Source organism: Columba livia, chromosome 11, assembly GCF_036013475.1.
Source record: "Columba livia isolate bColLiv1 breed racing homer chromosome 11, bColLiv1.pat.W.v2, whole genome shotgun sequence".
Lineage (NCBI taxonomy): Eukaryota > Metazoa > Chordata > Aves > Columbiformes > Columbidae > Columba > Columba livia.
In genome coordinates, this window is record NC_088612.1 from 1,300,017 (window position 1) to 1,326,941 (window position 26,925).

Sequence of the window (26,925 nt, forward strand, 5' to 3'; positions counted from 1 at the left end):
CAGGAACAGTGTCAATCTCGTAGCGTGTATAATATTATAGTAGAAGCTAGGAAGAACACAAAACGTTAGGAGAAATATAATTAATTAGACTACAACCGCTAAAAAAAATTAATTTCTTCCCCTCCCCACCCCGTTAGCGACCACTATCTTTAATACTCAAGCTTTTCCATATAATTTAGATGAAACAGTGATTCTAGTTTACAACAGACTCAGTTCTATAAATGAATCTACCTGTGATCCACACATCCAGAGCAATGAAAATAACCTTCAGAAATGCACTGATCACCCCAGAATCCTCACCTATCGTCAGGCTCCTATTCTTGGAGCTGTACCAGAGCTAGGAACGACAGGATATTTTTGGTAAAAACCTTTCAAGCACAGTTGTATGTAAGAACAAAACAGCCTTATTTACACATTGCCTGGTAACCTATAAAGAAAATTATTATACTAAACAGAACTTTCCCTCACTTTAGAAGCACAGAAAACAAGCAGCTTCCACAAGAAAAGTGCAGAGTATCCTCTTCCCCTGCCATCTTTAGTATAGACATACACACCAACAGGAACCTCCAAATTACAGCATATTACTGATACAGAAAAAAGATCCATTCTTTAATGTATGCAGCTTGATCTTCTATCCCAGTTTTGCATTAATTCAACAGTTCATTGCCTACCTAATGTTCTCAATGTTCAAAAGACGTGTAGTTGCTCTCCATTTACTGTTCCCATTATTTACTTCTACTTCTATTTACTTCTACTTTACTATCTACTTCTACTTGAACATTTCCCGCAATGCATTGTAAATATACATCCATTTATAGGACCCTACACATTTAGTCATTCAGACAAAAGGCGCCATACAATACAAAAGCAGTTAAGTGTATTTTAAACATGCTGAAATCAAGACAGACGTAGAGCAGTGAAATCAGAAGACGAACTCTTACTGGTGACAAGAGTGAAAATAAGTTCCTGGTTAAAAATGCACCTATTTATATTTACATCTCCATATGGCTTTTTGTGTATAAGGCTATGTGTAATTGTGTTCAAATGTGTTGATTTTACATTATATCCTTCTGTTTACATTTCTGTTTCTGTGAAATCTTTTCTATACTATTCCCAATTCCACACGCCTTGTTATTTCCTTAGTGCCAAATCGCCTCCTGCTTTGCCAAGGCTGTCTAACAAAAATGATGCAGAAGGACTCTGTAGGGGCTCAGACTGACGATGGGGAGAGAAAAGAATTCAAAACCTGCCAATATCGCAGGAAAACCAAGCCTAAAACTTAAGACACAAACCATTTCCCTATTTGTGAAGACTTCACATAGAGGCAACGCGCTCACCGGCTCACGTCTGGTCCAGGACTCCTTCCTAGTGCACCAGCAAGCTTGTGTGACACATGTCACAGACAATACATAATCTCTGCTAATTATGACAAAATATGTTTAATCATCATAGGCAAATGACTGGGTAAAAGAGCTGCCTTTGTTTCTCACTACACCTCTGTTTTCATTTGGCATCATTTATATAATCTACTACTACACGCTCCTCTTCCCAGCACGGAGACAACATGGTGAAGAGCATAAGCTTTTCTATTTTGGATTCTATTTTGGCTCATACACAATCAACCCATTTTCTATTCTAGAACTATTTATTTCCAGGGATGATTCATGAGCCAGAAAGAATACCACTTGCCTGTCAGATGCCAAGGAGAACTTACAGGAACGGTAATTAGGATGTTTTTTATTGTGGCGAGTACAGCTGATACGGTGCCTAGAGAAATGACTGAAATGCAGCCTTTCAGTGCTATTTTTATGGTTGTTTTATAACCACACTTCAAAGTTTTTCATCTAGCTGATGAAAACACAAGGCAGATGAAAGCAGAAAAAACCAAACAACGCAGCAACCCACCTTGCCAAGGCTATGCCTAGATGGTAAACATTCCATACTTTTGCGGATTTGCTTTTTCTACATTATCTCAGATTATGCTAAACGATATACTAAGTATTCCAGTGCCTAGAAGAAAAAAAAAAGGTTGGAAGAGTTACTGGTGATCCTCATGCAAGGCATCAGATATATCTACAATCATCTCAAGATAAGTCATGTATTTTGCATATAAGTGTGCACTACGAACAGTCCTCTGGATTTCAGTGCGATCATCAACAGTACAAGAAATTAACCGTGTGCGAGCCTGAGGGTTTGTACTCCACAAGCCGTTTTACACACAGCATTTATTTGTACACCACCTAAGGTGAAGAGAAGGACTAAAGACCCTCGAATCAACAAAAATAAAAGAAAAAAGTCAAAGCTACAGAGTTTTGCACATTTATTCAAGCTCCCTCAGCTTTACCAGCAGCTTCTCTTACGCTTATTGAACTTACATTTTTGGCCTGCAAAGCTTATAAGCTTTTCTAGCTTCTACAATATAATATGATGTCCTTATATGACCAATTCTTAACTGAGATATTCTTAACCAATTCATTTTGTAAAAAAAACTTTAAAAAATACAGGTACAAATCTTTTGACTCGGTTTCAAAGAAATGCCAGTTTTTAATATTTTTCAAACTACTGCCCTCAGTTTGTTCCTATTTAGCTTTTTTTTTAATTCTGATAATAAATCAATTTAGAGCTTCGAACTTCAGCATGATTTTCTGACCAGGCATATGTTGGGGACGGAGGGATACTTTCTTCTTGGAAACACATAGCTCAGAGGGGATTACTTCAGTTTCTTCCCCATCCTTTCTAGAAGAAAAACAAAAACAAAAAACCACCTTTGAACTGAAATAAAAAACCAGAAAATGTTAAGTAATTTTGTTGCCGAAAAATGTGTCTAACTGGAAAAGGCATATGTGGGTTTCTAAAATGGAATTAAGCATCCAAAACTACATCAATACAGTATTATTTTAGTCTGCTGGCTTTGGTGAGACGATTGACTCACACATTTAAGTGGCACTATGCTTGTTCCTTATTCACAGGAAAAACAGTGAGAGAACAACAATTACGTCAAAATATACAGTAAAGACCATCTGAATGTATCTTGTTGCGATTGGCTGAGGATTTCATGACACAGTCTTGGAAAGGCATATCCTAGCAGATCAGGTAACCATGGCTGGGCTGGCTGTGTTTTTCCCCTTGCAGTACGCAATATCTCTGAGTCTCTGGCACCTTCTCTCACGAGTCCACGCTCTGCGGTGAACGCCCGGCTCCATCCCAGCCACAGCCCTGCGGCGGCCGCGTAGGACCAGGATTTGCCATCGTGTTCCAGAGCAGCGCTGGGACATGGCCCATGTTTGACAAAGGAGGAGCCTTTTCTGTCAGTCGAGTCACTTCTCTCGCTAACAAATGACCAAAACTAACGAGGCTTCTGTTCATTTAGCATCTGCAACTATTCCTGTTCAGCTATGGGGGCATACATTTGAGAAAAAACTTAAATTTGAGGAAAAACTCCTTCTCAGTGAGGGTGGCAGAGCCTGGCCCAGGCTGCCCAGGGGGTTGTGGAGTCTCCTTCTGTGCAGACATTCCAACCCGCCTGGACACCTTCCTGTGTAACCTCATCTGGGTGTTCCTGCTCCATGGGGGGATTGCACTGGATGATCCTTTGAGGTCCCTTCCAATCCCAAACATACTGCGATACTGTGATAAAACTAACCTCAGTTTGAAAGGCACAGTATTACAAAATGGCAAAACCAGTATCTAAAGAGTCAGGAACAACTGTAAATTTTAACCTTATAAATTCACACCTTACTTTTCACGGGTAAGAAATCCTTTGTTTCATTCGCAAGAGGAATGCAGAGGTAGTTCCCTGGAGCTACGCGGTGAAAACCCTCCCAAGACCTGTCGGCCCCCTCCCTAGATGTTCTCACGCTTTAACAACAGTCGTTCCCATCTACAGACTATCCCACTGCTCTCTGCCGAGACCACCTTTACACACCTTTGTTTTGTGATGCTGACAAACGCGCAGGAGCCGCGGGCGGGAGGGCGGTGGGGCCGCTGCAGCTCCCGCCCCCCGGGCCGCGCTCCCTCAGGCGGCCCCTGCTCCGCCCTCCGCGGTCGGGGACGGGCAGACACCCCCGGCAGCCGGGCCGACCCGCTCCAAACGGCGGGTTTCAGCTCCACCTCCCGGCTCAGGCGGTGAGCGGGTGGCGTAACCGGTGCCACCTCAGCCGCGCTCACCCCCGGGGCTCCTGCCCGCCCCTCTCGGCGCAGCGACACCACAGTGTCCCCACGGTCGCGGCTCCCCCGGGCTCGCCCCGCCCCGCCCCGCCCCGCTCCGCCCCGCCCCGTTCCGCCCCCAGCGGGCGGGCACGGTCCCGCTCCCGGAAGCGCACGGCGGGGCCGGTGGCCCGGCGGGGTTTTTTTCTTCCGGGCGGCGGGCGCCATGAGCGACGTGGTGGAGCGGACGCTGAGCGCGTTGCCCGGGCTGCTGGGGCAACACGACCCGGGCGCCGGCCCGGGGGGCGCCGGTGGCCCAGGCAGAGCTTCCGCCACCTCCCGGCTCGGGAGCCTCATCCGGAGCATCACGGCGCTCACCTCCAAGCATGTACGGGCCGGCGCCCCGCTCCTCCCGGGCCCCCCGTTCCTCTCCCTTCCCGCCCTCCGCCTCCCGGAGGGGCCGGCGCTCCCCGCGGCCGCTGAGGCGCCGTGTGCGGTGCCGGGCTGGGTGCGGGGGCTCCCTCGGCCCCGGGGCCTGTTGAGCTGCGGAACCCGGCGATGAGCCTCGGTGCAGAGCCAATTTACGGGTGCTGCGTTCGGCTGCTCGCGGGGGGGGGGGCATAATATTTTAATTATTTAGATTTTACTAATATATTATTTTATCATTACTTATTTAGTATAATATTTATTGCCTCTGTGCTTGAAACAAGCTGTCTGGGGTCACTGTGTTAAGTGAGCTATATGCTGTTTTTGAGAAAACCGTGTAATATCCCAGAATGTCAGGGGTTGAAGGGCCCTGGAAAGCTCATCCAGTGCAATCCCCCCATGGAGCAGGAACACCCAGATGAGGTTACACAGGAAGGTGTCCAGGCGGGTTGGAATGTCTGCACAGAAGGAGACTCCACAACCTCCCTGGGCAGCCTGGGCCAGGCTCTGCCACCCTCACCAGGAAGAAGGTTCTTCCCAAATTTAAGTGGAACCTCCTGTGTTCCAGTTTGAACCCATTGCTCCTCATCTTACCATTGGTTGTCATAATTACAGTTGTAATATTGTTAAATCTATCTATCTGTCTCATATTTTACCTCCAAAATTTATGTGAGATTAAAATAAGTTTAACCTGTTCTAGGAAGAAGAGAAATTAATCCAGCAGGAGCTAACCAGTTTGAAAGCAACAGTTTCTGCCCCAAACACAACACTTGTAAGTTCTGTTCGTGGTTACAGGTGGTGGGAACAGCAGAGGTGAAGCAAAACAGTGTTCTCATTCTTTTTCCAGGTGGTGTGTGGAGGTTAGCTGTGTTATAGCTATTTAATCATCTGCTTTACAAGGTACCGACGTCTGGTTTTGCAGCATGGTTAAAATAGCGAGGACGCTGTGATTCTGTTGGATGTGAACAGACTGTAACAGGATGGTGCCGAGAGTCTGTCATTCTGTAGTTTCTAAAATAATGCAGACAAAAATCTACGAGATGAATTGCTTCTATCAGATAATGTTCTTTGCAGGGTAACATTGTTCTTATAATTCACTTGTGCTATAGAGAACCTGTGCATTGCGTGCACAGCTGTTCGTAGTGAGTTGCAGAACTTGGCATCTTCTGGTTTGAGTTAGGCGATGTATATTTCAGTCCCATGAGCGGGAATTTTTTAAAGGAAAAATAAGGTTTTACATCACACAGTGAAAACCTGTCCTAGGTCAGTGTAGTGATCGGTGAAAAGTAATTTCCACTAGCAGAGTGCTGATCTAATGTTTCAGATAATTAATTTTTTAATTTTAGTCGTAATCTAGTGTTGATCGCATACATGATAATCAAAATAAGATAACGTCTTTCAGGGTACTATATGGGAGTTATGCTCTTATGGTAAAAAATTAATATTGATTTGCAGAAGAGGTTCACAGCAAAGGAAAAATTAAGAGTATGCTGATTTTAGAAAACAAATTTGAATACGCATATATTTCTATCAAAGTCCTCTACTTCGTTAGAGCAGTGAAGAAGAGCATAAAACATGGTTGACTTAAAGTTCTCACTAATTTATTTTTGCTATTTCAGAGACTGATGAAAGAATGTATGGTGAGATTCATCTACTGTGAAATGCTGGGCTATGAGTCTTCCTTTGGATATATCCATGCAATCAAGCTTGCACAGCAAGGAAATCTTTTGGAGAAAAGAGTTGGTATGTGCATGGAGCTGTAGCCTTAATAATATTCTCAAACAAATCTCTTAGGATTTATAATTCATGTAAAAATACAACTGAAAATGTTGTTCTGCTTTCTTGGTCTTGTTTCTTAGTCTCGCTCCTCTTTGAAAATAACGAACCCCCTAGTTGGTGAGCTGCTCTGTGTCTGCTTGTACAACAGAAGGCAGGGAAAGTATTTTCAATCATCGGTTGTTCTTTATTTGTGCTGCAATTCAAAACAGTGAAACAAGTAATTTATGAGGAATTTTGTTTAAAATCACAGCCAGCTGAAAATGAGTTTCTGTCAGGAACTGCTTTCTTTTGCAAGAGCTGTAGTGTGAGATTAGACTAAGATATTAATGTTAGACAGTTTCTGCAAGCATAGTATTGGTTTCCCAGCATTCAACTAAAGATAATTGTTTAGAATGTTTAAAAAGGGCTTATTCCTGTTAGCAAGGTGGCTCTAAAATATGTTCTGGTTTGGTGCTCTCTTTTTGGTTTAGGAACAGTTGTAGGCGAGGAGGCAAATAGGGAGATCCTTACAGTGTAGATGCAGAAGTTCCTGAGGAAACCTGAAAGGCTAGTTCAGATGTCTTTGGGGTGTCGTGCCGTTGGGATTTCCCTGCTTGCCAGCGTGGCTATTAACTTGCTTCCCGCAGCTTTAGTTTGAAGCAGCTGTCAGCCTGTCTCATCTGGAGAATTGCCTTGCAGTTGCTGATTCAGCTGCCTAGTGAAGACATTTCTTCTTGTTTGCAGAGAAAATGGTTTAACTCCAAGCAATACTGTGTCTGCATACACAGAAGGAAAGTACTGTCTTGCGGGATATGCTTGTTTGATATCCTTTGTTTGAATTTCATCTGGATCATCAACTCAACTGTTGGAGTTTCTGAGAGAATGCGTTACAAATGATGATTTTAAAGTTGCTTTATCCTTGAGTAAGGAAAGCCAGAGCGCAGGTGCTCTGGTAGGGATTAAGAAATTCGCTCTTCACCAAACCTGGGAGAGCAGGTGGCAAGCTGTTTTGAAGAAGACTTTGTGACCTCTGTAAGTGTCAAGAACCAATGTGTCTTGTTGTTAATTGGTTTGAGACCTTCTATGCTAGGGCTTTTTTTGAGAAGGCTTTGGTGAAGCAGCATTTTTTTTTAATGTAGGTAGCTCAAAGTTCTCTGGACACAAAATGCCCTGAAGCTTTGATTTGGTAAAAGGATTTTATCAAGAGTGTGTGGGAGGGTGTTAGTTTTTGGTTTTTTTTTTCTTGTTGTTCTGTAGTTATTAATACATGCGATACATGAGGATAACCTGGTCTGTTCCTGGTGGTGTACACCTAACTCTGTATGAAAGAATTGTTGTCAGTTGATCCAAATAGGTTACTCTTTTACCCCGTGTGAGCCTCAGTGAATGAGAGTGAGCTATGTTTTGGCAGGTGTGCTAAGCTGATCAAGTCCATAGTTCCACAAGCAGGTAGATCAGTCGGGTGGCCCAGGCAGTTATTTGCGTCTAAGTTTTGATCCCGAAGCCCTGAATGAACCAAGACCTTTTTAAAGACCCATTTTTGTAACACAAGTGTTGTCCTGAGTTGTGGCGCACCCCTCCCAGCTCCCCACTTCAAGTCCCTTAGTTTAAAAGGAAGAGGAGTCTTGGAAGAAAAAGTTTGCTGGCAAGTTTCTTTTCTGAGGTTCTGAATTGTTTCCTCCTTATTAAGAAATAGCAAAGGAGTTTTGGGCATAGAATGCTGAATTTACTTCTGTGTTCCAAGTCAAATATAAAATGTATTTGAAATGGAACTTTTTTTTAAAAAAGAAGCAGGTTTAAGGAAGTACATTTGCTGTGTAGTCTAGAAGGAATATACTTCTGTCTGTGCAGAGGAGATATTCCTTTTCAGGGAGCCATTTCTCATGGTGTTCTTGGCCGCTCTTTAGCGATAACAATATTGTAATGTCTCTTATTTCTCACAGCGTATGAATTCTTAGCTGTTATTTGTTGAGCTTTGCTGCAACCTAAATATAACTGATTTGCCTAGAAATAAAATAAAGTATTGATATTTAAAACAGGAGCAACTGTTATCCAACAGCGGGGTTTTAAAACTGAATGAACTCTTCTTGTCTTATGACAGTCTTAAGTTTTCTGTCCTGAAGTTGCTTCCTGCTTGAAAGTAGTAACAGAGGCTACTTTCTTTTATAGGTTACTTGGCAGTGTCTTTATTTCTCCATGAAAATCATGAACTGCTACTCCTGCTAGTGAACACAGTTGTGAAGGTACAGTGTTGTTGGAGGTCCGGAGGTAAACTAAACGTGGGCCAGTTCAGCTCTGTTTTGTGTCACACAGCCTCTAAGCTCTGTACCCGTTTGTTCTGCCTGGCTCTCTTACAGTTGGCTGTTTCTTTGCTTAGCAATGAAAATTTGGAAGTACTTTGCCTGGCTTTTTAATTTAATCTTGGCATTCCTGCTGTTGGAGTTGTATTTTTAATGTTTTTTCAAAGGAGATATACCATAAAATGTCCTGTGTAAAATGTACCAATTTGGTACGTTCTCAACTCCAGGGCAAGCCATACATGACTATTTCAGCATAAACTTTGCTTTTAGCTGACAGCAACTGTCTGCTCACTACTTTGAGTTCTTTTGATACATTTCATAGGAAATGGAAATGTGCTTTAGAGTGACACTGAAAATCTGTTACCCAGTAATATTTTGTAGGTGTGATCTTCTGTATTACTGCCTCTTACGTGGAGCAATTTTGACTTACAACAACTCTGTCACTGTAATTACTATTTTTGTATTAGAGTAGGCCAAAGTCACATAATTCTAGACTGAAAGTGAGGTTCATTTTGATGTTGTAATTGAAAACTCTTTCATAATCTCTAAAAATCTGACTTGAACCTAGAAACAATAGAGAAAGAAGTAAAACACAAGTCCACAAAGAACTAAACCAAAATGAGCACTAACACCTGTATGAGAGAAGTGGCCAGAGCAAATAATGGTGTGAGCTAGAAACCTTACATGTTTCATTTGTTTTGAAAAATATAGCCCTGTATTTCTTGAATTCATCCATCTTTTTTCGGTTTGAGGTTACAGTGGGCTATATCTGCTGGTTTTAATTGTATTGTGACAGACTGTGATTTTTAATTTTTTTGTCTTTTGTAGAACATTACATGTCATTTTCATTCTCCTCCTAGGGAGTGTGTAATGCTTAATTTTAGTGTACAAATACGTAACTGGCAGTATTATTGAGCTTGGTCTTTTTTCTGTATTTGTGTAATTCTTTGGGCTAGCTCAAGGGCACTGGAGAGCATACTGTTGAATTCTGTGAGAAGTGACTCATCCCACTGTTCCAGCTGGGACTCAGCGTAGTTTTGCAGTCATCAAACTATTTCAGGAAACAGATATTGATTGTAGTTCTGTGTGTCAGTCTTGCATACGTTTAAAATATGAATGTAGTTCTATAGCATAAGTCTGAGAAGCTGCTTGTTCCTTCAAGAAAAGAACGCTGTGAGCTCAGTGAGGGCTGGTGCTTCTCAGACGTGAGCAGACAACTGGCCGTGGGTGCTGGCTGTAGCGGGCCGGGTGCAGCCTGCCTCTGAAGATTTGGGGTACATCTGTGCAGGATTTAAAAGCCTCAATGAAAAATGACTGTCTCATCTCAATGATTTTAACAGGACTTACAGAGCACTAATCTAGTAGAGGTGTGCATGGCGTTAACCGTTGTCAGCCAGATCTTTCCACGGGAGATGATTCCAGCTGTTCTTCCCCTAATAGAAGACAAGCTCCAGCATTCTAAGTACGTATTTATTTACAGAATTTCAAGCGGCCTTGCACGGGTGAATATCTTATTTTTGTAGGTCTAGTAAACTGGTGTTTTTTCTATGAGTTAATCATTCTGATTGTTACCTACATAAATGATTCCTCTCCCAGTGTTTCTCTTGGATTCTTGTCTCATTTATTTGCAGTCTTGTCTGAGTATTGGATGGGTATTTTTTTATCACCGGCTTTCATAGGTAAATGTAATTGGCTTTATCTGCTGGAGTCCTTCCAACAAATATGTGGATGAAGTGTTTGTAGAACAAGTGGAGAGACAGATGGGGATTCTGAAAGTATTTCACTGATACACTTTTACCGAAGTTTCTATAAAGAGCTTTATAAAAAAAAAAGTATCTGCAGACATCATGTCCTTGAATTGTTTGATTCTTAATTTATAATATCCCATACACAGAGGATAACGTTAGTGTGTTGACTAAAAGGGAACTGCAGACTCAGTATCTTCTGGACAGGTGTTTTTCGGAGCTGCATGTGACCGCACAGAGTAGCAGTGGCCAATTTGACTGTTTATTTGGTGGCCATTGTTTGGAATTGTCAATCTGACATCAAGCACTACTGTGTCTTTAAGTTTTTGTCACTTCCTCACTTGAATGATATTTGCAAAGTCATTTTTTTAATCAAATATGTAAAAGGTGGGTTCTCATCTCTCTTCAAATCCTGATGTTCTGATGACTGGCCACAATTTTACAGTGCTGTAGAAATAACAAGTGGAAGTTGTTAAGTCAAATACTTAAAATACACAAGCAGGTTCATTTCATTTTGTGTGAATCTCATTTCTCTTCAGGGAAATTATCCGAAGAAAAGCTGTTCAAGCTTTATATAAATTCTATCTCATTGCTCCTAACCAAGTTCAGCATATTCATGATAAGTTCCGGAAAGCCTTATGTGACAGGGATCCTGGGGTCATGGCTGCTTCTTTGCATATTTATCTTCAAATGATTAAGGTAGGCAAAGAATTAGAAACACAACTGAACTTAAGAGCTGTTTATATGTATTGGGTTTATTATTAGACACTGTATTGTACAGGTGTTTTATAGGAAAAGCGTACTCATGATACCCATGATTTATGTGATCATGGGTATCTTTGTTCTGTTTGTTTGTGGTAGCTCTACATTTAGCTTGACAGATGTACTTCTTGCATGATCCAGACCCTCAGCACTGGCATCCTTAGGGAGAAGATCTAACTTCTACAGTGTTTTAAAAGGTTTCCTGAAGTTTACTTGCTAATTTTTTACTGTTGCCTTTAAGTTACATTCATTCCCTTTGCAAACGTACAAGAAAATAGCATAGGTTTAAAGTGAAGAACATAGAGGCGTTGAGGGACGAGAGTAGAAGTTTGATTTAAAGAAACAAAGCTGTCAGTGTAGGTATTTTGATCTTACTCAATTTGTGGATTACTCTCGCTTTTGAGGCGCTGTATCAAAATATTTGAATTGTATTTCTTTGTGTAGGAAGACTCGTCCGGATACAAGGACTTGACCGGGAGTTTTGTTACCATCCTAAAGCAAGTGGTGGGAGGGAAGCTCCCTGTTGACTTCAACTACCACAGCGTGCCAGCGCCCTGGCTGCAGATTCAGCTCTTGAGAATACTGGGGCTGTTAGGAAAAGACGATCCAAGGTAACCAGCTCTTTCTCTGTCATTAATATTTTCAAGGTACAAAGAATACAGTCATAACCACACCTCATAGACAGCTTTCTGGTTTGTTCTTTGGGTGATGTGTTGTTTATTTTTTAATAAGAGGACTTCTGTGTTGAACTTCTTATACATTTGTTATTAACCAGTGCAATCAGCAGATATTCTTTAAACTGCAAAATTAGTTTATTAGCTTCCGGATTGGTTAAACGGTTATTGTGGAATATGCTAGAAGTATATGTTCTTGCCGCCACTTTTGTTACTAGGTTACCAAACCTCTGTGTCAAAATCCAGAGTGAATTTACTTTAAAAAGTGTTGTTGTTTAGCGAGCACTTAGTTGTCCGTGATCCTTTTCCTGTTGACTTTTATGTTTTTATACAAGCAGTGAGGGGAGTGTTTTTATTCTTGATATAGTAAATGTTTCTTTAGAAAGCTGCAAACACCTTGTTAGATGTCACTTGGAAACATGTGATAGCGATATTCTGTGTTAAGGCGAATCTGTGGATGTGGATGATTTGTTACAGATTTCAATACTAGTGTTTGAGCTGTTTGGCAAAATAAGACTATGTGCTTGTTGGTGCTGAATTCTTATTTTTTTCTTGTTAAACAGCACAAGTGAATTGATGTATGATGTTCTGGATGAATCTTTAAGAAGAGCAGATATAAATCATAATATTACATATGGTGAGTGAGGTTATTTTATGTAATTATAAGTATTGAAAACGTGAGTAGTCGATGGTGCTACGATATCTATGCAGTGCTTCTGAAAAAGCTATGTTCTCAATATACGACAACCGTTTGTTTTCTTAAGTGTTTTGACTAGTAAATTGCAAAACAAGTGATAGTGCTGCAGTTCCTTGATGCACTCAATGAGCTTGTTTGATTGTTAAAAATGTTTGCGTTGTAGATGTATTTACTACAGGTTAATTACCTGTTGCTTTCCTCCCCACAGCCATCTTGTTTGAATGTGTCCAGACAATTTATACCATTCATCCCAAATCCGAACTACTTGAAAAGGCTGCCAAGTGCATTGGAAAATTTGTTTTGTCCCCCAAAATTAATTTAAAATATTTAGGTAAGGTTACCTGATTTCATAAATATGTTTTTATTTTGATTGTAACAGTATACGTTCTCTTATATCATTTCCAATCACTTATATTCTAGGTTTAAAGGCTCTGACCTACGTTATCCAGCAGGACCCTAATCTGGCCCTTCAGCACCAGATGACAATAATTGAATGTCTGGACCATCCAGATTCCATTATTAAAAGGGAGGTCAGTGACTTTTTAAACTTGAAATGGTAATGTGATTTTCAAGATGGGTGATCGGTTTTGCAAAATGAATAGTGTAAAAGTCTCAGTTATTGAGAAGCAGTTATAAACTATATTAATATGACAAACTGTGTAAATAAGCACGGTATTTAATGTCAGTCTTGCCAAATAAAGGCAGTTTTGCTCACATTTGGAAGGTACTAAAGTGTTTATTTGCCTGCTTCCTTTTTTGAGTCATCAGAGCCAATTACATAGAGTTTTTGCATTCTCTTTCAGACTTTAGAGCTTCTCTATAGAATTACAAATGGACAGAATGTAATTGTCATAGTTCAGAAGATGCTTGGCTACTTAAAAGAAAGCAAGGAGGAATACGCTATCATCAACTTAGTGGGCAAAATAGCAGAACTAGCTGAGAAATATCCTTTTATTGTTCGGAGGCTCTGGAGTCAGAGCTCGGGCGTAGGTTGCGTTTGTACCTTTCAAAGCATCTGTCGTGATCTCTGCAGGTAGGAAGCGTTACCGCTGTGCTTTCCATTCTTTCAAGTGCAAAACAGTGTACAGAAGTGACCACAGTGTTTGTATTTCCTTAGGAGAAAGCACTGTTGGAAATTTCCATTCAGTAAGTGCGCATTTTCAGGATTTATTTAAGGGAGGGCAGAAGCTAAATTCCAAAGTTAACAAAGGCTCATCAAACTTTAAATATATAAAAAAAGCGATGTTACTTTCCGTGGGGAACTTACAAATGTTTATTGCTTTTCAGTAGATCAACAGCAAAAGGCTGCTGAAAAGAACAGCAATCTGTCATTGATCAAGTGACGCTGGGTAAAAAACCTCAGAAGACTGTGCTGGAAAGCTAGCGTGGAACAAGCGTCACCTGCAAATGCCGTAGGATAGGTTTCCGGAGCTAAATCCTCGTGTGGACGTATCTGTTCCTACTGTGTGAAGTCTGCTTAAACTCTTCTTTTTGACTCTAACGTTTATTCACGCACAACAAAACGTATTCATTGGGGAGGCAGCAAATTGCAGGTAATGGGGAGCTGTGAGGTTCCCACGCAGGCTTTTTCAACACAGCAGTAACTTAAGAGTTCTCTACTCGACTGCCGGTTTTCGTGAAGTTTACAGGAAACACGTTGTAAAAGGTACAGGGATATTTCCTCTTCATTTAGATTGAGCTGATATTAGACCATCAGTCCCCCAGCGTACTGGACAGATCAAGATAGGTAGCTTATTTGTGGAAAATGTATTTCCCTACGAAATGCGCTAGAACAGAGAGTTATGCCTTAGCGCTTTATTCCTTAACATCTGGACACGTATGCCCCTGACAACGAGTGGTTCATCCAAACCATGAACGCTGTGTTTTCAGTTGGAGGTGACGTTGTGCATCCCGAAATCCCAAACAACTTCCTGAGGCTGTTGGCTGAAGGTAACTCCCTGAATGCTCGGAAGAATTAGACGTGTTCGTTAATCATCTGGCTTTATTTCTTAAAATACACTTTGAAATATTTGATGGGAGGCGTTATTTGTGTTTCAGGCAAAGTATGTGTTGTTTTCTATCTAGGATTTGATGACGGAAAAGAAGATGATCAGCTTCGGGTGTATGCAGTGCGGTCCTATTTAGCATTACTTGGCGAGGAAGGTGCATTGTATCCACAGAAATTCCTTCAAGTTATGAGCTGGGTAAGGTCAAAGTTGAATACACAGATATGAGGAAATTGTCAAAGGTGGTGATGGTTTTAATATGTATCCTTAGCTTTTATTTTTAGCATTAATATTCTAGATAATATGCTGAGATCTATCTTTAGTCACCTCTTTTGGTGCCCAAGGGCTTCTTAGTTTGTCGTAATTTGTAGAAAAGCTGACTTGCTCCCCTTAAGGCAGGTGAGTGTTGGAATGGCTTAGCAGCCCCATGAATCTGACCACATCCTGACGGCCTTTCCGTCTTCCTCAGGATTAGGCCAGGTGTGGTTGTGAAAGGCATTTTGAGCCTTGCAGGCGAGTGGCCAAGTGCTGTGCCCGTATTGCCTGGTACCTGGATCAGCTTCAGCTTCCCCCCGAGGAGGAGGCTGCCTTGTGAGCAAATCATGTTCTGCAAGGGCCTAATTGCTATGTTTAGCTTGCTTTTCAAGACAGCTATTTGATTTTAAAGAAGCTGAAAGCTGGAGTGTGCTGAGGTAAACACAAAGATAATTTCAAGCCTTTGACATTTAAAAGACAAAATGGTAATGAAATTATTTAGAACATGTTTAAATAATAGTTTGTGGAACGTGAGGTAGATTTTATCGTGGTGTTGTTTACTACTACTTTCTAATTTCAAGACTGAAAGCACTGCTGTGTGTTACTTAATGCATATTTTGTCTGTTCTTTGTGAACAGGTGTTGGGGGAATATTCCAGCCTTGTTACAGATGTTGATCCAGAAGTTATTCTGACAAAGCTACACAGTTTGCTCAAGAAGACTTTTGTTACTTCTGAAACCAAAGCGTGGGTAATGGCTGCGGTCACCAAGATAGCATCGCGTACCTCCCGTTCAAAAACAGTTGACAAACTGATCCAGGAATTCAGCAGCTCTCTAGATACGTGCATGAGACAACACGCCTTTGAACTGAAGCACCTGTGTGAAGACAAAGCACTGATGGAAAACGTGCTTCCCTTTGATGCCAGTTGCAATGAGATGGTGGTAAGGCAGCGCAGGGTCTGTTCTTCCTGAGCCTCTTTGTACTTGGGGGAGTTGAATATTTTGGTAAGAAAGTGTTTTCAGAATGAATTACATTTGGCAGTTCTGACTGCTGCCAGTCTTCAGTCCGCTTCAAGTGAGTTTTCAGAAACGTGATTCATCACATATTCCTGAAAAAGTATAATGTTCTATACTGAAAGATAAAGAACTGTGGTGTTTAGTTAATAAGCTTTTAACAAAATTATGATTTCAGACACTGCTTTATTTTTTTGTTGTCTTTTTAAAGACAAGGTAGGCCTGCGTTAGTGGCATAGTAATGCTTTTTAATTCAAAGGGTTCATTTCCTATTTAGAACATACTGATCTTTGCACTGAAATGTCCATAAAAGGATGGAAAATAGCATTGATATTGATGAGGTTTGGTTTTTGTTTTTAATTTAGTATTTTCATATATTATTAGGATCAACCGTTTTGGGAAAACTCCACTGTGTTTTTTTTGTAGTTTAGACAAAAAGCAATAGTGGGAGGAGTTAATTCAAGCTGCACATCTCTAGCTTGCTGTCTGTCCACCATACTTGCTTAACAGTTTCTGTTAATACAGCAGCTTCACTGGAATATGGGATGTGAGACAGAAGGTCCTGATTTGCTGAGACGACACAGTGTTCTTCTCCTGACATCAGGCTCATGTACAGAAAATATTTCCATTGCTTTCTCACTTTTCCTAATTCTGTGTAGGTAGACGCTTCCTTATCTTTTCTGGATGGGTTTGTGGCTGAGGGGCTGGGTCGTGGTGCAGCACCGTACAAGCCTCATCACCAGAGACAAGAGGAGAAGCTTTCTCAGGAAAAAGGTGACCATTAGTTTACTGTGTTTATTAAATAGCTGATAAATTACCTGGTAAGTATTAACAAATAATCTGAGTGTACAATTAATACTATTTCTTAAAGTAATGTTACCTTAATACCAAGTCTCTTGTTTGTAGATTTAGCTAAGTTCAACTTAGATTTTAGTTCCACATCTGTGTAGCTGCTATATGTGACTGTTCATTTATTATATGCTGCTGTTCTGCAGCAAGTATCATCTCTGCTGGATTTGAAATATATGGGGATTATTAAAGCAAAGGATTCTTGACTACTGTACTGAGCACTTATTCTTGACCGTGGCATCATAGGTTGTGATAGTAATCATTGTGAATTTATGACACAAATCTTGCATTTCTTACCTAGTGTAGGTGCAGATAGAACAGCAGTATCTGCTCTCATTATTTAAAAATGCCCAAAGACTTTACCTTTAGTGCATTTTTAAAATTTTTACTTTTTTTTCTCTATAAATATTTGTTGTGTATAGCCAGTCGCATAAGGATTTATTTGAGACACCGCTGCATGGTTCGCTTTGAGGTTGGAAAGGTTTTCTAAAAGGTTACTCTGCTCTGCTTTACTGCTGTTGAATTAGAAAAATCAGTCTCGTACGCTGCATTATCTACAACTAAGTTGTTATTTTTAAAAGAAGATTTTGGCTGCAGGTTGATGCACACAGTAAATGATACTGTCCACTCACACGTGGAGCTCGGCAGAATTGAACGCTTTTCTGAAGCAGTTGTAAATGTAGGGTATCACACCTTTAGCCTGCCAGAAAATCCAAAATTTTGGTGGAGAAATGTTAAACAAGGTCAAATATGTTGAAACTGAATACTCTATGCTGGCTTTTCCATGCCTGTAAAGCCCGGTGAGGGATACAGTGTGCTGGATGTGAGACTGAGCTCATCATAGTGCCTCATCCTGCGGTGTTGAGGACAAAATCGGTGGTCTCTGCGGAAGAACAGCCATTCGGCGCTCTGGTGTTCGCGGTGGTTTTGCAATTTTGTTTGCCATCCTACAAAACAATGTTTAGAAGCTCTTCAAAACTGCTTTTTGATCCGTAAAGCGTAGTTAAGGTGGCTGGTTCTTCATCCTGATTTGCAAGTCTTAGTGAAAATTATTTATCACCCAAGGTGTCAAGTATGTTTGCAAAGCAGACAATGATATATGGACGTAATACTGTGTACTCAAGATGTTATTTAGGCTCATAAACAAATGGAAAAGCTCACTTAGATCCAATTCAGTACTCTCTGCAAATGCGAAGCATTGGCAGATGATATGCTGTAAAGTCTCTGTTTAACTTCTAGTATTTAAAACCAAATGGATACATGTTTTAGATAAATCCTTTGTGTGTGTAAAATGAACTTATATGAGAACAGAAACATCTATTTTTAATGAGGGTAGAGTCCTGAATGGGAAGCCTGAGAAGGGCAGCAGTACTGCGTATCTATTTGCAGACAATAGATTTCTTTCTTACCTTCTTATGCCTCATTGTAATTGTAAAATTCTGTCTGTCTTACAGCTCTGAATTTTGAACCTTATGGATTGTCATTTGCTTCAAGTGTGTCGGCATCTGGTGTCACGGGCAGGCAGTCCCCCACCGGCTTATCTTTTGGTTCTGATACCTCCGGTAATAGTGCTGAGACAGGGCATAAAGAGTGAGTCAATTTGTGTTTGAAATGAAGTACATTTCAGCCTCTCTTCTTGTCGGTATCATGTGTCTTTCCTTCTTCGTTACCTGGAACTAAAAAGAATGGAGTTGAACTTGGAAACCTCTGTCATGTAGAAGGAAATCCAGGATGGTGTCTTCTTTAGGAAAATGCAAATGCAATTAGTCTGCTTTTTTCCCCACTTCCTTCACAAAGTACAAATTAAGTGATACATAATGCAGTAAAATGAAGCAGGATAACCTGATGGTTACACAATTAAGTATTTTTTTCCTCTGGCTTCTTTCTTTTTGTTACAGGCTATGCTTGCTTTTTATGGACTTAAAACAACGCGCCTTTTAAGGAGGTTTATTTTGGTGAAAGTAAGGCTGAGATTTGCAGTGGTTTAGGGCACTACAAATAAATGTCATATCCACAGCTTCAGACGAACCCTTAACTTCATTTATACTGTTGTAAATTGGTATCCAGGAAAGCCTGGGAGATTTTTCAGATCTGGTGTAAGAGAATTTGAGTGAGGCTTTTAGGTGTGGGACTTGCAGCGTTCAGCCCGTGTCTGTTGAGTTAAGTTCTGCCGGAGTCCAGGGTGTCTGAGAACACAGACACTTCTCATAAGAAACAGAAATATTTTCTAGGTCTCTCCTAATTTTCAGTCTCTGATATTAACTCAATTTTTGAAGGAATCAGCAATAAACTTTATTTAAATATACTTAGAGATTCCCAGAATCTTTCTCCTGAATGGTGTTTAAAAGAGAGTTTTGGCATGTTTTTATGAATGTGATGTCTGTATAGTTGATCCTGCTTTGTTTTGTTTGCCTTTTTAGGACAAATAGTCTGAAACTTGAGGGAGTACGCAAGCTATGGGGAAAGGAAGGCTATCTTCCAAAGAAAGAAAACAAAGCAGGGAAGGCAAACGAGCCACAAAGTGTTTCTTGCGGCAGCTTATTGGCAGGACAGGTGGGTGATGCTCCTGCATCGCACTCTGATCGAGCTGCCGGCCTCCCCCAGCAAGACAGAGAGAAGCAGCACTTGGCATCAACTTTGTTTGTCGGGCTGGGATCAAATGCTGCTGTCAGTCTGGTAAGTGGTTCTTTTGTGACTTACCAGATTAAACTTGACACGTTGCCTTATTTACAGTTACAGATACTTACGTGCAAGTGGCGATCTAATTAATGTAGTAAAACCAGGCAAAAAAAACTGAGTAATTGAAAAACTATTGAAAATTACTTTTATAATCTGCTTGATGAGAACCTGATACAAGTTGGATACTAATTGATCAGGTGATCTCTGGAGCAGATCTGATTAGGTAACTAGAACTTCCCTCTGTTAACATGTTGCCCTTCAAGTTTTAGCCTCAGTTTTCCCTGATAACTGCTCCTTGACCCAGCTTTGCGGAGCTGTTTGCGCTCATTTGGCAGTAAGGCCAGAGTTTGCCCTGTGTCAAGATCATTTTTTATTTATATATGGTAATTTGTGGAATGTTAAAGAATTCATTATTAGGTAACCTTTATAAGACTGGCATTGTCATACCAGCCAGCTCAAATCTTAGCATTTATTACTGGTTTAACCAGAAAGTGTTTGCCTGTGCTTGCTTTTTAACAGGAGCTTTTAGTTTGCTTGAGAGAACCCAGAGCCATTCTTGCATTATGGGCTGATCCAATACCTCGTAAGGAATACAATAGAAGGCTGTTACTGGATCCATTCGGGTGTTTGGGATCTACTTATATTTGTCATCTGAACTGATTCCTTGGTTGTTACTTGTCTCTGCCCTGTTTCATTCGGTGAACAGTAACACAGCTGGTTGCTAGAAACTGTCTGTTTTTTCTTTTTCAGATGGGGAAAATGGACACAGCTACTCAGAAATTCAAAAGAAAATCAAAGATAACTGAAGCTCAAAACAGTGAGGAGGTGTCAGACTTCCGAAATAGTGCTGCTTTAGATTTTGGTCCCTTACTCGATACAGTACCTGTTAGTGTGGAAGACTACGAGAGAAATATTCACACAAGGTTAAGGGAAGCCTCCCAGTGTTCTTCAGGTATTGTAGAAGATAATTTAGGATCTGAAACACCTCAATCCCTAAAAGCATCTGGACCGGATGACAGACTTTCGGACAGTAGGCCGTCACAGTCGTCTTTGTTTGCTGATAGTAACATTGACATTTTTCAGCCTTCCCCGGGCGCTCGGTGTGAAGGTGCCGGTCAGGCGCGGCTGGGCCCTTCCTTGCCAGCCGAGCTGGAGGCGCTCGCTCGCTCCGCGGTGCTGGCGCTGGCTCAGAGCGATGCCTTGGCGCTGTATTCCTGCAAGCTGTGGACAGATGACTCCTTGTTGCTCGCTGTTTTTCTTTCAAACAAAACCACGTCTGCACTTCGTGCTGTGAACTTAGTGTTTGAAGAAGCAGAACATTTTCAGGTAAGAAACTTTGTTTCCGTTATATTTCAAACTCACTTGGAACTACTTCCTTTTTGCTTGCGTTTAAATGGACAATATTTAGATTTAATAGAATAGCCATGCATCTTTCCTGAAGTATTTGCTTAAAAAACTACGGCTGTTACACACATCCTGAAGGGTAATGAAAGAAATCTCCGTTCTAAACTTAGTGTTGTTTGATATCAAAGTTAGCATGTCACTTTTAAAATTCACCTTGATTTCATTTCCTGCTGCTTGCCTCTGCGTAACAAATATACAGGATTTTTCCGTTCTGAATTCAGCTCCTCCCTGGCGTTTAAGACGGAATGCAAACCCCACCGGTCACACTGAACGGTCTGGCTTGAGTTGCCACAGAAATCGCCGGGTAACATTTTTGTCTGGGGGCGACTGCTGGGCCTGTGTGTTCATTTGCGTTTGTCTGATGGGCAGGCATGGAGCAGTTTCTTCCTGCAGTTTCGTGGTTTATTCTCAAAGACATCAGTTGTATTTCCGTTCTCGTTCTCATGCATTGATGTTGGAGAGGTGTCAGTCGATTTAATTTTTATATCAGTTCCATCTCAGATTTAACTATGGTTGGTAAAAGTGTGTGATACTCTTGATTGAAACTTCTCTTAATTGGAAAGCTGTTTAGCAATTGCCTATTGGTGTGACTCTCCGTGCATTTTGCTGAAAGAAGCACAGAACGATGAAAGCTTGGGAACACTCAGCAAGTGATCATTAGATTTCTCAACTTCTTGCTTTTACCATATAGCCTGGGGGGCGTTGCAGTGTTGCCTGCTCTTGTATATGAGTTTATCTGGGGACGGAACTACAGAATTCAGGTTCTTGGTCTCCGAGCAGTCATTGTGGGCGGGAGTGGGGAAGCCAGATTGCAAAAAGAAATCAATTTCTCCAGTGTTTTAATTTTCATAGAACTCTTGTAGATGTTAATGATTGATTTGTCCGTGATAAGAACTGAGAAATGGGAGCTCTGTTCCCTTGCCAAATAGTCCAAGAGAAAATAAAAGGCACACCATTTTATAGCTGCATCGTAGCCACTTACCCAAGTTGACAGCAAGACTTATATTCTATATTCCTTTTAAAAAATGATGTAGATTGTGGAGAGTCCCAGCTGCCAGTTTCCCGTGATTGAAGCTCAAGGTGTGGAGCGTTGCCAGAGGTGCGTGCGCATGGGCAGAATCTGTACACAGGGAGTGCTTTCTGGCTTCGTTAATTACCAGACAGAGGTGGAGGCTCGCCTGGAATTTTCTATAGCTTTGTCATTGGTGGACTTCATCAGGTAAATAAAATAAGCTGCAATAGCTTCCTGTTGAACAGCTGATTTCAATCTAATTGAGATGACTGTTAAAGATAGTGAACAGTTACTTGTACGCTTACAAGAAAGGTTCCAGGAAGAAGCACAGATTTAGTGAGAACACCGACAGTAGCTGCAGGTTAGAATGGTCTTGAACTACAGAATGTGGTTCTGAGGAGGCAGCAGAACTGAGCGAACAGAAGGGCTTGCTGCTTTAAAATATCCCATAATAGAAACATGTCAAGCTGAAATAAGCGATTTGAGTACAGGTACCCTGCATTCTATGAAAAGGCTGACAGCTTTTGCAGGGGAAGAAGAAAACAAATTCTGTTTATTTTTAAACACTGCATTTATTTTAGAAATAGCAAAAGCAAGTGTTCTTTTTCCATAGACTTTTCTCGTTTATAGTGAAATCAACCTTGTTTTCCATGACAAAGTCCTCTCATGGGCCTTGCTTTGTCTCTTTCAGTGGGCAGATACCTCGAGGCCATTCACTTTGGTCTTTCATTTTCATAGAATAATGTACTTTTTCATGTAGAAATCTAAACCAAGGAATAGAAACTTATTTAAAAGGTTAAGGTGCGAAGAGGAGGGGTTTGTTTCAGCTGATCTGTGTTTGCTCATTGCTTGCTTGTCCACTTGCCCCCAGATGTCATTTTTTTGGGAGACTAAATATATTCTGAATACTGTATCTTATTTTGCTGAGATATGTCATGAACTTGTTTTTAGGCCAATGGAAATGACTACAGAAGACTTTGGGAAGTTGTGGTTGTCTCTTTCGAATGATGTAAAACAGAACGTAAAAATGCCATCTTCTCAAGGTTCCCTTTCCGCAGCTCTGAATACGCTGCAACAGAAGCTGAAACTCTATATAGTTGATGTTATCGGTGAGTGAAAGTAAACCCTGAGATTGCCTACAACCTCTAATTAGTGCCAGGAAAACGAGTGCATGGAAGAAGCGGGTGTCTCAGAGTTGAAGGCAGGGAATGTGTAGAAGCGTGGTAAGCGCGGGAGCTTTCCCCGTGGACTTTATTGGCCTCATTCAGGGCTCTGTGTGAAGGCTGATGTAAAGTGTACAGCAAGCAGTCAGTTTTACAAGGGGGGTGTCGCACTGTGACAGGTTTTGGATAGGACAACAATATGGGAATGAAGCTCTATGACAAAAACGAAGCCGGTTCAGGTGCAGGAGGCGTGACTTGGCGGGATGTCAGAGCAGCAGGGCTAGGAGGAGAGAGCAGCAGAGATGGAGTTCGAGAGAAAGATACTTATTTTTTGTGAACCGTACCGTAGCTATTGTTACTTGTTAATTGTCCATTGTTTTTGTCCGTGGGCTCTGTTTGCAGGTAACGAGGGGGTCCTGGCGTGCCGGCTGCTGCCGTCGGTGCCCTGCCTGCTGCACTGCCGCACTCACGCGGGGATGCTGGCTCTGTGGTTCAGGTCGCCCTGTGCTGCCCTTCCGGACGGTTTGCTTTATCACTGCCAAAAGGTGATGGAGGAATCCCAATAGCAGCAGTGCCTGCCTTAATCCGCTCGGTGTGTGAAAAGCAAATCAAGGATTTCAAGAGTTGCACAGATAATTACCAAAGCTAAATGAAGATACTGCTTCTCAGAAGTAGCACAGGTTTTCTTCCAGCTGGCATACATCATGTGGACTTTGGGGGGGAAGAGTGGTGACCCAAATGATGCCTGCAAAAACGTGCTCAGGACTGTACAGTGACTAACAAGTAATCCATTGAACTGTTGTTACCTGTTGAAGTGAAATGTATATTTCTTAATTTTGTTGTAAATGACTGAAAGTATTTATTTTTATTATGCAGCTTTTATAGATGCCAACAATTTTTCCTCATAGCAACCACTTAAATATGATTTTAAAGAAAATATATCTCCATTATGAGGTCAGACGATCAGTTATCAGGATCATCTAATTTTATTTTGATAATTTTTCTAAAGCTATTTCTAAGCACTGCTGGCGAGACCCCTGTTGGTGGTTGTGTAAAGTAACTTATGCAGCAACAAATGCATGTTTTGAAAATAGTTAAAAGACTTTAGTGAGCAACACACTTGTCATGAGCTTTGATTTCTTTTTTTATACCGTTTACGTGATAATGTCTAAATAAGGTTTTGGTCGGGGGCAGATGTGGCTCTGGATGGAAGCACCTGCTGGGGGCTGATCGGGGGCCCTCGGGGCTGGTTCCTGTCTGCAGCTCCTCCCGCCTGCTGTGACATCGCGTTCCTTCCCGTATCGGAGTGGAGGTGCTTGGCGCTCTGGTCGTTGCTCTCTGGTCAGTCCGTAATCTTATTCTGTCCCTGTCCAGGAAAATTGACATGGAGGAATTTCTCATTTATTTTTGCTTCTAATTACTTATAGCCTGAGTGTGACTCAAAGCTTTGACTTGCCCAGGTGTGGCTGTGCTGTGTGTGCATGGCTGGGAACCGTGGTGAGGCATCACATCTACATTGGAGCAGCAGACGTGATACATGGGTCCGGTTAGGTTGTCTCCTTTACTTCCTGAGATAACCTCAGTCTTGAAAATCCAACAATCGTCATTTACTTGGATGCTAAATGACAACTTTTAATACTGTTTAATATTGGTTATAACTGGTTATACTTTTATTTAAAAAAATCAAAGACTATACACATGGTTCAGATGTGATATAAATGGATTCTATGGCAGAATTCTTCCTTGGAGTGTTTAATGTCAAAGAGGAAACTGTTTTATTTCAGTGTTACTGATTCTCACCTGATAAGCACTGGCTGTAAAGGAAAATGAAGTACACAAACTGCTCTGTGACTCTGCTGATGTTTTGGCAGGTGTTCATGGAATCATCATAAGAATGTTAATGTGTTAATGTTTCTTTTTGTTTGCTCATTTCTTTGTTTTAAATCAGCCCACTTGTGCTATCACAAGAATATAAGCAAAGTTCCTTTTTTATTGCTGCTTCAGTACCCGTTTACTGGGGAGTTTAAAGTGCACTGAACCTGTAAATGCACTTAACGTTCTGCATACTCTCATGTTTACTTGGCACTTCAAGAAAGTTTCTGCAAATAAAAACTGATGTATAGTGGAATAATTTCCAGCAGACTGTGTCCCTGCTGGTAAATCAGACTCGTGTTATGCAAGTGGACTTGTGTAATCACACGAACTACAGTGGAAGTATCTGGGCTATGCATTTAAACCATTTCAGCAATGTGGTGGTCAGTGTCCTAGTGTTTAAAAAGAACAGCAAAAACCAATATTGCCTTCTGTTGTTCATGTTCTTTGTAACCTTTTCCACTGTACGAATAGTGTATGTTAAGATGTCAGTATGTAGATTTGAAGAGCTTCATCATAACCCCACATAAAGGGCTTTATGGAGCACTGTACCTCTGTCAGTCTTAATTTTTAGATTGCCCAGCAAATATTTTTTCTTTATCACCATCTTTGCCTTTCTTGTAGTTTAATAAAATTCAGTTTCATTTTAAAAAATGCTTGGTACTTATTAAATATCATTTGCTGCCACATGTAGCAGTGTTTCCACGCATTAAGAACTGGTTTCTGTTTTAATTGTTTCTGTTTGCATCTGGACAGTGATGAGGAATGTGACATTGCGGAAGCCTTGAATCCCTGGAGTGACTGAAAAAGGTGACAGAGCACACGCTGGGTCTTTGGAGCAGCAAAGCTCAGCTTATCCCATACTCTTTTTGGAATGCTGCTCAATTGTGGGATTTGGTTTTAGGCATCGCAGGAGACTTTGGGGTCTCTCTGTTATTCAGAGTTGACAGCGATAGCTTTAAGTCCGATGCTTACAGCACACACCACTTGCTGTAGTGTTGAGGAGGAGTCCCTCTGCTCTTGATCCATCATCCACTTGTCTCTAGTATGAAATACGTTATAGCTGCGTAAGTAATCGTACAAAGAAATGATCTTTCATCTAGCTCTGTACTGAAAATCTTCCAGTGAATATCTTCATCTCTGTGGCGTTCCCATGTACTTTTCTTTGTGACTTATTAGACCTTGAAGGATTAGTTTGTTTTCAGGGTAAGGGAAATAAGAGGCATAGCAATAGGCTGGAAGGGAGCAAATAATCTAGTTAGCATGAAGAAGTTTATGTGCAGGAGGCAAGCAGAGGCTGAGCGGAATGGATCCTGACCTGGTGAACTGGCGGGCTCAGCGTTTCGGACCAAACCCCTCAGAGCCAGGAGCTGCTGTTGTTCTGCTGCTCTGGGCACAGGCAGCCTGGAGCTCTGGACATTGTGGAGACAACGGGTGAGTGATTGTATTAGGTCCATACTGAATCTGTTTGATCAGGTTGTTCCCCCTTACCACAAGTATCTTCAGGTATTTTTAGTTAAACAAATATTTCAGCAGGAAGACGGGTGGAAGTGCATCACGGCAGTATGATGCAGTATGTTTTCCTAAACATAGATCAACCTCCCGTTGTGTTATATTACTCTCTGCTAGGTATTCCCAACCCCTTCTCATCCTGTAAGGGCCTGAGAGAATAAGCTTGGGCAGCGGATGGCACTGCCCTGAGGTTTTCCTGTACCTGCAAACAACTCATCAATGACATTGCCTGGTGGCTTCTAAATACTGGAAAGGTAGTTGTGGCCTGGGGAGTCCAATGAGTAGTTTTTCAGCATAAAAAGCTGTATTATCTTTTCTGTGTGGGTAAGGCTGTGCATTGTCATTTTCTGGCGTTGAGGTATGCATCAAAGTACGTGAAAACGGAGCTAGACCTGCTTAGGTCATCCAGTTGAGACTTGCTTTTGTGTTTCTGTTCCTGGGCTGAGAGTTAGTTGTGCTTAACCTTTTGGTTCTCTTCAGGGTCAGCTATTTATGTGCCTTTCTGTGAGAACGTTTCCCTAACACAAATAAGATTACATGTTCCGTGGTACATGCACAATTTCATTAAGATGCTGGGATGGACACTCCCTTGGGAGTTTCTTGAACATTTTTCTCTTAATGCAAAGTTGGCAGTGATGAAGCAAAGAATATT

General features: G+C 41.3%; 2 protein-coding genes across 8 annotated transcripts in view; one reads left to right on the plus strand and one right to left on the minus strand.

The window, feature by feature from the left end:
• Positions 1-4,002, minus strand: part of SCG3 (secretogranin III) — a 30,004-nt gene extending 26,002 nt beyond the window's left edge. The window contains exons 1-3 of one of the 5 annotated variants that reach the window (XM_065076425.1): positions 3,926-3,998; positions 2,651-2,736; positions 1,906-2,010 (exon numbers count right to left, since the gene is read on the minus strand). The gene's annotated coding sequence lies outside the window, so the exon portion shown is untranslated. Of the gene's footprint in view, positions 1-1,905; positions 2,011-2,650; positions 2,737-3,925 lie in introns of those variants that run through there. The other 4 variants (XM_065076423.1, XM_065076427.1, XM_065076424.1 and 1 more) reach the window with 4 other exon arrangements.
• A 303-nt stretch (positions 4,003-4,305) lies between these two features.
• On the plus strand, positions 4,306-25,415 carry AP4E1 (adaptor related protein complex 4 subunit epsilon 1). 3 transcript variants are annotated; one of them, XM_065076419.1, is made up of 21 exons: positions 4,306-4,534; positions 5,273-5,344; positions 6,192-6,315; positions 8,500-8,573; positions 9,971-10,092; positions 10,915-11,074; positions 11,582-11,748; positions 12,375-12,448; positions 12,717-12,839; positions 12,929-13,038; positions 13,312-13,451; positions 14,346-14,458; positions 14,594-14,712; positions 15,408-15,710; positions 16,442-16,556; positions 18,086-18,221; positions 19,052-19,307; positions 20,061-20,636; positions 21,749-21,933; positions 22,678-22,835; positions 23,292-25,415. In XM_065076419.1, exons 1-21 carry the CDS (start codon positions 4,373-4,375, stop codon positions 23,453-23,455), a joined length of 3,453 nt encoding a protein of 1,150 aa, XP_064932491.1. In that variant the 5' UTR covers positions 4,306-4,372; the 3' UTR covers positions 23,456-25,415. The 3 variants fall into 3 exon arrangements, with proteins under 3 accessions (XP_064932491.1, XP_021153562.2, XP_021153561.2); XM_021297887.2 differs by lacking the exons at positions 4,306-4,534; positions 5,273-5,344; positions 6,192-6,315 and adding an exon at positions 7,159-7,362 and having other exon boundaries at positions 8,500-8,598; XM_021297886.2 differs by lacking the exons at positions 4,306-4,534; positions 5,273-5,344; positions 6,192-6,315 and adding an exon at positions 7,159-7,362.
• The last annotated feature ends 1,510 nt before the right edge of the window (positions 25,416-26,925 follow it).